The sequence below is a fragment of the Rhopalosiphum maidis genome, chromosome 3 (assembly GCF_003676215.2).
Source record: "Rhopalosiphum maidis isolate BTI-1 chromosome 3, ASM367621v3, whole genome shotgun sequence".
Lineage (NCBI taxonomy): Eukaryota > Metazoa > Arthropoda > Insecta > Hemiptera > Aphididae > Rhopalosiphum > Rhopalosiphum maidis.
The window spans coordinates 30,195,046-30,209,496 of record NC_040879.1 but is presented as its reverse complement, the minus strand read 5'-3'; the positions used below and the strand labels follow the sequence as shown (position 1 = coordinate 30,209,496).

At 28.1% G+C, this 14,451-nt stretch overlaps 1 protein-coding gene across 1 annotated transcript; it reads left to right on the top strand.

The window, feature by feature from the left end:
• Nucleotides 1-2,004: 2,004 nt before the first annotated feature.
• Nucleotides 2,005-12,045, top strand: LOC113558668 (homeobox protein GBX-2). The gene is made up of 3 exons (XM_026964161.1): nucleotides 2,005-2,806; nucleotides 7,195-7,400; nucleotides 11,389-12,045. The coding sequence occupies exons 1-3, from the start codon at nucleotides 2,005-2,007 to the stop codon at nucleotides 11,716-11,718; spliced, it is 1,338 nt and encodes a 445-aa protein (XP_026819962.1). The 3' UTR covers nucleotides 11,719-12,045.
• The last annotated feature ends 2,406 nt before the right edge of the window (nucleotides 12,046-14,451 follow it).

The following is a 14,451-nucleotide window of genomic DNA, read 5'->3' as shown; positions in this document are numbered from 1 at the left end:
ATTGGCTATATTTAGATTAATATTATTTCTCGAATGGAATTTGTATGGAAATCTGTTGTTCCCGTGTAGTACGTATGTTGGGGATATACCGAGTGCGTCCCGTTATTAATTTTTACCTTTTTTATAGCCTGAGTGCGTCCTCGATCCACAGCTTACTGTGCTAATACCAAACTTAAGATACAGGTTTGACGATCGAATATTGTGGTTCAAATCTACAATTTTAATACTTTATAAGTATTTAATTTTTACAGCTATGAATCATAGATATACTAATAATTAATGGTTGTGCTTCAGAAGTAGTGGCCATACATATAATCGAAGAATTAGATGTCGAGACATTAGAAAAATTTGCATCAGTTTCCAATAGAGTAACATAAAGTATCGAATTTACAAGACATATATTAAATTCGTTGTGTTAATTTATTTCAGTTTTTTTTTAATAGAAGTGGAATATTCACGTTCATTAAAATTTATTATCTCCTAATCTCCTCCCTAATATCGTCTGCATCATTTTGAACAGGGTATTGAAAAATTTTTTTATGGATCCAGAATGTATTTTTATCGCTCTCTCTTTTTCTGCTTTTTTTTTCATACTCTGCACCTGATAATTGTTGTCTATTTGACATTTTACTCATAAATTCAATAATCAATAATAACCATGAAAACTAAAAACAAAACAGATTACTTGTAATTTTATGAAATACCTATTCAAGTGTCTAAAGAGGTTAATTATGTATTTAAAAAGTATATTTCAAAAAATTGTTAAACCCCTATTTAATATTTATTATATTTCTTTAGTCATCAGTCATCAAAACATAATTAAAATCTAGTTCGACAAAAATATAATAGTTTTTTCTATTGCAAAAAAAAACTATTATGAAATTCAAAAAATGTCCAAAGTAAAATGCTAACTAGATAAAATTCTCTACCGAAAGAATATTACCCATTTGTGGTAATCAGAATAAAACTACAAAAAATAATAAGAAAAATAATAATCATATCAGTTATAGTATAAGTATCTATATGTATGATAATATTATTATGCATATTTTAAATAATTTGATAACTACGCAATTAAAAAGCACATTTCCGTTTATATATAAACAAAACATAATACTATATAGTCCCTATAATACTAAATATTAAATTTAATTACATTTTACATAGGTATACAAATTATGATCAAAATAAGACTTACCTTAAACCTTTATTAAAACAATAAATCTCACGATGTTGTAATACAAATGTAATAATATTGTCGTAACGGTTTAGTGTATAGAAACCGTACATATAATATGTACAGCGTTGGAATTTCTTTACAAATATACGAATAATACATTATTGGAAATTTATATTATCTAAATCGTTTAATAAAATCTTGATGAACACATGGTCAAAAATTAGGTATAAACTTACTTACCTGTGTATTATAAAATGTTTTAATATGAAGTTACTGGTATTGTACTTATTTAATACGAATATAAATACACTTGATTATAACTATTTAACTTATGATTATAATCTGTTGTAATTCGAGTACTGTCTTAGCTAAAATGCCGCCCATGGCATTTAGACAAAAATTGCCGCACTGGGCGATAGGCCCAGGCCTCCCCTGCCTTCCGCCGGCCCTGGCTATGACTGTGAATCACTGGAAACGATAGGTCATGAATAAGAATCACAAAATATTTCTGGGTTGTTACATGTGTAAGCCAGTTCACCTGCTAGTGGTCCACCCTGGATAACTCTAAATGAACTGGGACGCACTAAGGCTATGGAAAAAATATGACCTTCTTTTTTGGGACGCACTCGCCACTCGGAAAACTCGTCGTATTTTATCAAGTACATCAATTGTAAGGATCGTATACTATAATTATACTAATCATAAAAACATTATTAAACTGTCGTCCACACACTCTCATATCTACGTATATATACATATTATATTGATAATGAATCGCTCGGCGCGCTAAACTATTGTGTTGTGCAGAAAACCACCCGCCCGACATGACAACGGCTGACCAACGTGCTGGTACGCGTGCGGCAGTGCAACCGTCGTCGTCGGCCGCCGGCTGCAGCGAATCCGCGGCCGAGATGAGCCGCAAGTACCAAACGGCATTCCAGTCGTTCTCCATCGAATCACTGATCGGCAGCGGCTGCAGCGAGACGCCTCCGCCCGCGGCCGACGCAAACATTTCGCCGCCGCCGCCGCCGCCGCCGCCGCCGTACTACTTGGACGCGGCCGCCGCGCAGCTGCAGCAACGACCGGCGTCGCTGGAACCGTCGTCGCCCATGTTGAACTTTGATTATCTGAGCGTGTTGCGGTTGCAGTCGGCCGCAGCAACAGCCGCCGCGGCCGCCGTCGGTAAATCGTTTGGGCCGCGGTCGCTGTGGCCGTACTTGAGCGACGTGGTCGCGTTTCCCGGGGCCCCGCCGCCACTGCCGCCACCGCCGCCGCTGTGTTATCACGATTACCACCGGCGGCAATTGCTACGCGACGTCGTCAACCGGACGACTTCTCCGCCGCCGCCGCCGCCGCCGCCGCCGTTTTTCGGACGAGACGCCGCCACCGACGACGACGCGGACTCGGGTGACCCCGCGAATCGCGACTCGTCAAACGCCTGCACGTCGACTGTCGCCGATGTGGGCCCCGACGCCGGTGGCGGCTATGACGACAACGACGACGACGATGACGACGAAGACGACGACAACGGCGGCGTCGGCGACGGCGGATGTGCGAGAGACAGTGGCCGGGACGTTGACGACGACGAGGACGACGAAGACGACGTCGATGACGACCCGCGGTTCGGTGAGTTTGTCGTCGTAACTATTGTATTTTATTAGCTATATTATGTTAGCCCGTTATGATTAGAACAAAATATCTTTATAAACTGATTGAGATCGGTCAGTGGTCATTGTGCTTGACGTGACCCTGTGTCCCATTTTCTAGTTCTGTGCCCCGCTGTCTCCGAAGTACCCAAAAATGTTCCGCTTTGAAAAAAAATCACAGCCGAAAACATTATGATGGTATGTATATTGTGCACCGAATACGTACCACTACTGTACACTGATACACATTTTGTACTGTAAACAGTGTAAACCCTCATAGGCAATAACATGGTCTCTATACTCTATAGTCCAGAGATAAAGATGATATGAGAATAACTACCAAATTGAAGTCGTTATTTCGGATTTGCGGATCCAACAAATATAAAAAACCAGCCAAATAATTTGATCTATTGTCATAACATTTGTCTGTGTTTTTGTTTTGTCATTTTTATAAACGAACATTTTCTAAATTTATTTTCTAATAAAAACGCACTATGTTTTACTATACTTCTTGTAATGTTATTTTATGCAAAAAATATTTTGGTTTTCCTATTAAAATTTACAATTGTTCCGCTTTGAATAAAAAGAAATATAGTAATGTTAGTTATGCTACATTCCGACATTTATAAAATTAAATTTTTTAAAACCTTCCGACGGTGTTTTCCGTCGCGTTTCATCCGTGACATATACAGTCCACATTGGTTATTATTGAACTATAAATCATGCAAAACGAAGTTTTTGAAACGAGAATTCAGCGTATGTGGGTTTATATACTGATTTAAGCAAAAGTTTGAAAAAATCTTGGTGAATAAAATGTTCAATAAATATGAAAAAAAATCACGTTTTCCAAGAATAAATATATATTTTTTGAATGTGCGGTGTTTGGTAGACGTTTACGTACGATTTTGCAACATTCGTTTTACCATCAAAAATCATTTTTTTTATTTTGCATATTTCCTCAGCCTCCTTTCCCCATAATATATGTAACTATCATATTTTATGAATTTATTTTCATGCAATTAGTGTGTCATTAGTAAATTTAAATGAAACCCATTTGGTTAAATGGCTTTATTCATCTAATGAATCAAAATCTATTTTTAAAACGAATATGCCTTCATCCGAAATTAAATAATATATAATCTAGTTTTATGACAGTAAAGTTATTCAGACACTTGAAAAGTTATGTAAAGTGAAAATGTCTAGTTATTGCACAGGATTCTCGATTTTTATATTAAATTTTATTATTTTAATTATTTATGATACTAAGTAAACTTAATTTATTTAATTAAAATATTGTCTATAGTATACTCCTTTGTTGTATTTTACTCCATATTTATATATGTGAATAATAATAACATTCATATATATTAAGTTAATTTTACACGACACATCGAATTATATAGGAGTACATATAACAAACCTGCTAATAACTTTTAAATTTCTTATTAAAAGTGTTTATAAATGTTAATAACTTAAAAAAAAATGTTTAACTTGCTTTTGTAAAAATATATCTTACAAAATTGAAAAAGCATGCGTTAAAACTCAAACTATACGTCTACATTAAATTGTTGTGCATTAAATGTTTTTCTTTTCGAGTATTCAGTTTCCCTGGTACTTAACTCACTATAATAATATGTCTATTGTACTAATATTATATTGTCGACTACTGTCTGGTCACGCAATATTCCCACAAATGGTTAACTATTGTTGACTATTCTATGACTGCCCTCGATTTCATTTACTACCCACTTCCGTCTTCCAGTCATCTACCACAATACGACTAAATAACTAATTTTTTAATTGATAGCAGATAAGACGATGAGAGTGACTTAGATGCTGAACGGTTTTCATAAATTGAATGTTGGATTTACTTATTTGTTTTTATCCATTAAGCAAATTCAATATATATTTTCTCCTGTTTCATCTTATCACTATAAAAGACATATTTATTAAACAAATTATGTACAATTTCTGAAGTTTAATGCAAAGCTAACCTAATCAAGGCTGGACATTAATAAGTTAAAAATTAAATTTAAGGTAATATTAACTAAATTAAGTAACTCGTTACTTTTTTTTTAAATAACTTTTAACGTAATAAATTACATTTTTAACATCAAGTTAACTGTACACAGATTAATTAAAATTAAGTAAAGTTTAAAATTTTATATAACCCGTTAATTTATAACTTTGTTGGTTTGAGAAATATTAGTATCACAAAAAAAATGTTTTTTGTATCCCAATTATTCATAAAAATAAAATCTGTCAATGAATACCTATGGAAATATAATTATTTTATTTATTTAAATATAATATTATTATGCTATATTGGAGCGTGTAGCAGATAATAGTAGAATTTGTATCATTTATGTATTTATACTATTTAACTTTCCTCTTATTTAATCGATGAAAGAAGAGTTGGATGAATCGTCAACTGTCTACTCTAAATCCTCAGTAAATACTGCTAAGTATACTACATGCCACATGGATAGTCACATGGGCGCAGCTATCTAAGCTTGAAACAATTTTCAAATTGTTCATTAATTTTATAGGTGATCTATTATTCTTATAGATTTAAAAATAACTAAATTTTTAATTAAGTTAATTGTCTTATCTATTAATTTTTAACTTAACGAAGGTATAAAAAATATATTAGTTTACTTTTAATTTAACTTAACGAGTTAAAAAAAATCGTTAACTTTTCCAATTTTGCAATTTCAACAACAATTAAATTGCATCAAACAATAAAAAACATATTTTTAATGATTAAAATCTATAAATTATAAAAAAGAATGTTCGAAATACTGATTTGAATGCAATTAATATTCATTAACTTTACAAGAAAATGTATTTTTATTATTGAACTCTTTGTTAGTTACTTCTTTTAGTACAATAAAATAAAATACAGTAGATTGCTTATGATTAAGTAAATATTTGAATCATAAATTCTATAATTAAGAAAACTTGTATAGAATATAAAATGTTAGAAGTTATTTCGGTTTTTAAATCTATATTATGTTAGTAAAAATGGTTTTAATTAATAAAATTGATCAATATTTCATTTAATTTTTCAAAATAAAATATAAAACCAATAAAACATACCTAAGTAAAATATAAATTTATTTCATAGCAATACCAGTGTATATTTAAAATGTATAGGTGTATATGTTGCATACTTGGCAATTATATATATAAGGTGTAAGTTTTATAATTTTATAAAGAAAAACTTAATTTTAAATAGATTTTCTGGACCTGAGATATTACTGATATTAGTATGATGGTTTTTATTCATATAAAATTAATGTTTATGTTATTATCGCCGATCACTTGTATTGTTACTTATCGGAACACCACAAGCGTGATTCAAAAAAATAAATCGGAAAAGAAAAATTATAATAAACAATTTATAATTTTAGCAATTTTGCAAATATTATCTAGATATTAAAATAAAATTTTTTTTATTTTTTTTCTAGTGTAGATTTTAAAAGCATATTTAATGGTTCATAAATACAAACATATTTCAATGATTTTTAAGGACATAAAGACACTTAGACACTAGCCTTAGTTATAAATATGTACGATTTTTAATACGATTTGTTTCACACTGTTTCAAATTTTATTTTTTTGTATTGTATAAAAAATTCGGAATGCATGTTTTTTATGCCATAAACAATGTTGTAGGTAAACGAGTTAGTCGTTCAAGTTATCTATTTAACAACTTCATTGGTATATTCCCTCGGTCATGGATCTATAAGAATAAGGAAGAATAATTGGACTGATATTGTCTTCATCTCTTGTCATTTTTCGGTTCTTATACAAGAGAGAAGTGTTTATTTTTTCCACAACAATATTTATTCGTATTTTAAAAATTTTGTGAACATATCATTTTCTAGTAGACTGAATGCTAACAAAGTTTCTAATACCACCTTGAAAGACCTGAAATCCAGTCTGAAATATTAATCTGTCATTAAACAGATTATTTTTCTGTTTTATCAATAGTTTTATTAGTTTAATAAAGATTTATACCGCTCTAGAGTCTAGACCATTTCTTGAGAAATAAAAGGAAGCTAAGTTTTTAACGAGTTCTGTATATAGTGTTTAATTTAATGAACCTATAATATTTAATTTGTTACTTTTAAATGTATTATTATCGTAACACAAAATTATGTTAATATTTTTTTAAATAACGTGAATGTAGGAATTATAATTTTATATACCTATCAAGATTATTTATAAAATGAGAGTAGCTAGTAGCTGTACCTTCATGCTCCAGATGCCGACTATGATATTTACACTATTACACGTTGAAATAAATATAGTAAATAACGAAATTTAATAAATATGTGTTTTGAAATATATGATAATTTTCAGGAAAATGCCTAAATGATATAGGAATTCTTCAAACAAGACAAAACTCAATTGCGCAGTCTTTAAATGAGAACAAGTCTCGCCGAAGAAGAACAGCATTTACAAGTGGCCAGCTTTTAGAATTGGAGCGGGAATTCCAGGCTAAAAAATACTTAAGCCTAACTGAAAGATCTGAAATTGCAAATTCATTAAAGCTTAGTGAAGTTCAGGTAATAATATTTATGTAATATTACTATAGTAAAATATGATGATTATGTTACAAAGAAATTCACATAATATAATGCGTGTGTGAATATTAGGTATTTATACATAATATTAATATATTATATGATATATAATAATGAATAATTAATAAAAACAATATTCCATATACAACAATAAAATAGATTATTATTATAGTAGGTAGACGCATATGCATTATAGATAGATATATTCATCTCATATATGAGCCTTAAATTTGATAATAATCAGATCAGACGTACTTACTAGAAATTTAATTATTGCGACATAATGTATAAAATATAAGTATTAAGTCATTTAACTTTTTATTTCGTATTATAGGAAAATAAAAAAATTGAAGTCTAATCTAAGTAAACAAGTATACATAATATGTATTTGTAATTTCAAATATTAAACATTAAACGTTATCATTAAAATAAAGTTTATAGATAATTTTAAAATTATTTCGAATATCATTGTTGTAAAACAAATAGGTATAAATAAGACATTATGTATTTTTAATTTTAACCTTAACTAATTCAAAAGAGATTTGAAAAATATCAAGTAAAGATATTGAGAAACTTACGTACAAATTACTATTTATTTGTTTAAAAATAAAATAGCTTTTAAAGATTTCATAATAAAAAATAAATCTAACCGACTAAAGTATCCCATAAAACCCCGTTAATCTGACTCTAATCAACTAACTAAAATGCCTCTTTTATGTATTTCTTATCGTTAATATTATGGCTGCTCCTAATTTTGTTTCTTAGAAAAATCACACATATGCGTATTTTTTTCTTTGCTGTCTTAAAATCTCCAACGATAACTATTAGGTAATGATCGAACAATAAATCGCAATTATATGTAGCCACTGCTATTGGAAACGTGCGATGTATATGTAGATAAATGCTTTTAAAAAATTAGAACGGTGAAAATATTAGTTATAGACCTAAATTCCTGTAATCATATAAATATTTTTTCTCTTTTGGATATTATTTAGATATATTACATTCTGACTTCTGAGTTTAGTTATTTGTAAGTTGTAACTAATATTTCATACAGTAATTTATCGTAAGTATACATAAACATAATACGTATAAGTAAGTAAAATAAAAATAATAAAATCGCATCTCATGGTTCTCTAATATATCTTATTTTATATCGCATTATTATTATGAATGTATATAACAACTGGATTTTGATACATTGAAATATGACGTAAAATATGTGATATTATTCCTTGGAGGACATTAGAAAATCACGCCTTCTAATAAATTTGCTCTTTTACTTTCGAAATATTGACTATTTTTCTTTCACAGAGCCATGTCAATATATAATATGATTTACAGAATGTTTAAACTTTTCATAACACGAGAATTTATAAAAATTGAATAACACTATATCGTATTATCGTTTTTATAACTGCTATTAGAATTGTATAAATAAAAAACTCGTAGAACACCCAGTGTTAAAATGAATAAAAGTTTACCCTTCAGACAACTACTATACGCTTTTCACCCTCTTTTGAGTGGGAATGTATGTCATGCGGCAGAATTAGCATAATCATAGGATATCCGCTTTTTAATATTATGATTGTCAGGAAACAACACAAACGTTTTATAAATACAATATCTCATATAGGCGCCTCCTCGTTTTTAAGGGACAGCCGTTTTACCGATATAGATTGTATTCTATTGTACTTACATAATATATCGTTACACTAAATTATAATGTTTTTTTTTAACATATTTTAATTGTACAGTTTTGATTATCTTTATCACTAATATGGGGATGGATTTCATACAACTTAACGATTTAGAATAAATCAAAAACTATATTGTATACGAGTACCCAATATGTTATATTATTAATTAAAGTGATATTTATTTTCCGTTCGTTTGCCAATTTTTATTTTTATTTTTATTTTTTATTTAAAAGTTTGTTTTGTTTTCTAAAAAAAAAGCATAGAAAACTGATTAGACAACTTGATTAAGTTTTAGTCCGCGTGTGACACAAAAATTCTAAGACTATCAATATTTATCTATTATACATGATTATTAATGGTTAATTACAGCTAATAGAGTTGGGCGTACCCACGTTAATACACATTTAATTCATAGCAATTCTTAACATTTATTATATCCATAAAAGTAACAATAAGAAGCTCTTTAGATTCTGAGTTTCGTTAAATATATTGATTTTACTAATAGTAATTATTTTTTTGTGTGTCATCATTAAATTTTGGAACGGAAAATTTGCTTCAATCTTTAACTACTATAGTAGTTTGCTGGTGATTAGTATACCTACTTTGAAGAGTAAGGATTGGGAAAATGTATGTATAACGGAAAAACGGGAGTATTTACGCTTTACGCATTACGCAGGACAATTTATCGATACAATTGATTTTGATTTTTATTTTAATTCAGAAAAAAATAATCATAGAAACTTTCAGTTTTAACTATTTGTGTTAATATTTTCTAGTCGTGATATAATTTTAAAAATATTTATAATTTATGATGACAAATATTTTAGTTTTCAGTTAAAAATCTTAAAAGTGTAAAGCAATGTTCTAGTAGATGTTTATCTTTTTCAAATTATTTCATAATTTATATATTATATATATTTATATAAATTTTTAAAAATTCATAAAGTATTCTATTTTAATATCTTATATTGCTAAACAGTGTAATATAAGATACCTATAACATATATTATACATATGTGATATGTCAATACTATAAGTATATTAAAAATTGATTTTTATAATTTTAATTAATAAATGTTTGAAGTTAAAATTTCAGCGTGATTATTATTATTATATTTACATCTCAAACAGTAAATGATTTTGTAAATATATAAAAATTCATAACATTTTATATTTTAATAATTTGTACCTAAAAGTCGTGTACACTATCACCATTTAATATATTACTAGGTATTAATCAAGTATAAAAAAATATTTTATTTGAAATTATTACTAATAGTTATATATACTGTATTACTGTAATACTGTATACATATATATATTATATAGTATATTAATGTCATAAATAAAAACAAAAGATTACATAAAATACTCTTAGAGATAGATGTTTACACACAGTCTTTACTCAGAATCGTTGTTCATATCAAATAATTTTAACTAATTTCAATTCATTAATTACAATATAACAATGACCTGCTCATTATATAAGATACACTTAAAATCTATAATGCAGCAAAGCGTTTTTTTCATTAATGGTACCTTTGTACCTATGGTCTGACGACTAATTTGTTATTTTTTAGACGTACAAGATATATTTTCTAAATTATAAGTAAAAATCGTTAATTTGTATTACCTAGTTTATTTATCTACTTCAGATTCTTAATGTTTTTTTCTTTAAAGACATTATACCCGCATGTGTTGTCTCGGCTTATAATAATTACGATGTATTAAATTTGGTTCAGAAATTTCAATTAGAATAGCAAGAATTTAATATTGTTTTTTTACAATATTTTATTTTTTAAGCAACTTATGAAAATTTTTAAAAAGTAATATTTTACTTATCTACTTATAATTTGCTTTAAATAAAAATATCGTAAAATCCCACGAAAAAGCACAAATAATGTTCTTCCTTTTATATGTTTGAAATAATAGAACAATTCCTTCTATAAATAAATATTATTACACAGAATTGGAACTACTGAACATAAAATACTTGATATGTCGTTCATTTGTAAGACGGTGACAACTCAGAAGAGTGGTGGTGTACTCTTGATGTGAATGTATCAACAATTGTAACATTTCATTTCCAAAGAATGGTAAACTCTGTAAACAGTTATAGACCTTATAAAATATCTAAATGTGCTACATTACTACGATGTATATGTCTTATAAACGCTATACGACAATGTTTCCCTTAACTTGATACCTAACCTATTATTGTTCGTTCATAATTTATATTTTTCTCTCTCTTATGTATGTCACATCTACAGGTGAAGATATGGTTTCAAAACCGAAGAGCGAAATGGAAACGGGTCAAGGCAAGCTTGTTATCCGGGAACGCGTGCGGTAACGATGGCCAAAAGAATAATGCCAGCGTGAACGCGATGCGCGGCCGATCGAAATGTACAAACGGCGCCGTCGGCGGCGGGGCGGGAAAAATCGTCGTGCCCATACCGGTGCACGTCAATCGGTTCGTGGTGCGGAGCCGACACCAACAGCTGGAGAAATGTGCTTCAGGTTTTGCGCATCTTCGGCGTGACAGTGACGCGGACTTCAAAATCAAAAGCCGGCTGCAGTTGTACACGTCTGCCATTCTATAATCTGGTGTTGACTACGGCCGCTGAGATCAGCCTTTGAACAGATATATTATACTGCAGAGTACATAATAAATTATAGATTATAACAAAGCACGAACTTCGGAAAGAAACTAAAGATAAATAATAATAATAATAATAATAAATAGGTACAAATATCGATATAAGAACATACACCTAACCTATACGTATAATGTTATTACAATGGCAGTGACATTTCAGACGGTTTTTAAATAGGTTAGTACTTGATGCCTTTTTCAAACTTTGGCATACTAATATAATTTAAGAAATATTATAAGTAGGTAATCTACATTGATATTTTAAAGTTTTGTACATAAGATAACAAAAATATCATAGTCAATAGGAAATTTACGAATACAATCAAAACTGTATACTATATTAACTATATTTTAATAATACATTGTTTTAGGTTATTTTAAATATTCCAATAACAGTTTATAGGTATAATATGTTATATATTATAATACAACAATTAAAATATGAAAACACTTTCTTATAGTAAAATAATTCGTTGAGAACAAATCTTAAAAATTATGGTAATCTTGTTAATGAATTAAATCCGCTTAAAAAATTTAAATCCTCTTTAACCCAAGTCCTCCAGTTTTTTCAGGCAATTAGATTTAAAACACTCTTCTTTTACAACTGCAGTGTTGTCTCGGTTTTGTACAAACATAAAGTATAGAAAATTTGCATTATTTGCTTTTGCATTTAGAATCGATTTTGTGTAATTAATATTAGAGTTAATTGAACTTTTATCGAAATTACATTTAAAAACGTTATCTATGTTTATACATTCACTTTGGTTTTAAACGATATTTAACTTTTGAACATGTATTATGACTTATGAGTACTTTTTTTTAAAAATATTTTACATAAGTACATACTCATAACTCAAAATTAAAGTATTATAAAAAAAACCAATGTGTATAATGTTCTTACCTATAGGCTATAATAAATCGATTCGTTCTAGTATTCAAAATATAACATAAAATTTGTTTTACTGGTAGAAAATTTACTTTTTATCGGACCTACATTTGGAAGTCGAAAAAACATACATGAGTGATTTGGCGACCAATAATAATTAACTATTTTTTTCTTTTTACATTAACTGATGTAATTGTTTTTTTATACAAATAGCAGATATTCTTTGATTTTCTATTGATAAAACAATAGCAAAACCACGATAAGTTTAATTTGAAATACAATAATGCAAATAATGCATATGAAGTGTAGAGAACGAACTAGAATTTGTTCAAGGAATTAGATTTATTAGAGATTTTTACAGTAACAAACACTCATATAGCAATTATTGACTCGTAAAGGTCATTTCATTACTCATTTTGTGATTATATTAATATTTTAGTTAATTTCGACAGTTAAATGTTGTGGCAATATGGCATATACTCCGATAAGAATAAATTTTGAAATAAGTTTTTGCTTCATCTCAACGTGTAAGGTCCTATAGATACTATATACGAAATGACTAGAGTATAGGTTTTTTTAAATATTGTTAAGTAAATACTCTTAAACTTTTTGTATAAAGAATTTCTACACCATTTAAAATATTAAATAGTTTGAGCTTAACGAATTTAATTTATATCATAATAATGTCATCACTTCGAAAGTTTGAATTCCGAGGTGGACCAGATATGAAGTTAAAATATTACAAAATATAGGAATTCATACTGTATAATGAACTATTAAATTTAGTTATTTGTATAAATGTGTTTATATTTAATAACTTATTAGTTATTAGTTATTATTATTGTGATTTGTATCTGTAAAAAATATAACAAATATAAGATTGTATACTTTAAATTTAGGTAGGTACTAGGCAGTTAATGTTTACAAATATAACAAATTATTTATTTAATTAATCGTCAAAAACATACAAATATTATTTTGGGAATTAGCGTAGAACATTGTAGACGAATATAAACACGAACAATGTATTTAACGATTATATTCAATATGCTCTACCAGAAGGCGTACCTAGTACCTATCTTTACCTACCTATATATATTATACAAAATGCGTATTATGTTTAAAGTACATAAATATTTTTATAATTCTATTCTCTCTTTTTTTTTAATAAAATAATGTCATGCGATACACGCATAATACATATATATATAAACATGTTTGAATTTTGAGTATGCATTGTAAATATTTATCATTATTCGTTTAAGTAATTTATTATATTATTTTTATTCTTAAGTCTATCTTCTATAAAATATAAATAAATAAAATAGATTTTAATTAACTATGAAATATTAATTATTATTTATAACATTGTGTATAGATTTTGTAAATATAATATAAATTACAAACTATAATTGTTACATGCATATTGTAGCAAGTAATGAGGTACTTGTGGTAATGTCTAAATTAAAATAAATATTATATGAAAATACTATACTTATAAAATAAATAGAAAAAAACTTTGAAAAAATGTAAAAACTAAACGATGATGAAATTAATCATGAGTATTATACAAATTGGTTTATACGTCGATGGTGTACATTATTTTCAAATTTGGTTTGGTATAAGAGGGATATCAAAATATTGTAACGCTACTGGTGGTCTATTTATAGTCGTATAATGGATATAGATAAGTGTATTTCTACGATATGATAGTATAACGTAAAATAATTATAAACATAAGTATAGTTCGTGGACTTGAGGAGGGTAAAGAATAAAATTTTTATTCCATAATTT

What these genes read in the sequence shown, in the direction of transcription:
- LOC113558668 (XM_026964161.1), top strand. Translation starts at nt 2,005, where the DNA reads ATGACAACGGCTGACCAACGTGCTGGTACGCGTGCGGCAGTGCAACCG. An exon ending in CGATGACGACCCGCGGTTCG is followed by an intron (nt 2,807 to 7,194) that starts GTGAGTTTGTCG and finishes GATAATTTTCAG; the next exon opens with GAAAATGCCTAAATGATATA. An exon ending in TAAAGCTTAGTGAAGTTCAG is followed by an intron (nt 7,401 to 11,388) that starts GTAATAATATTT and finishes TCACATCTACAG; the next exon opens with GTGAAGATATGGTTTCAAAA.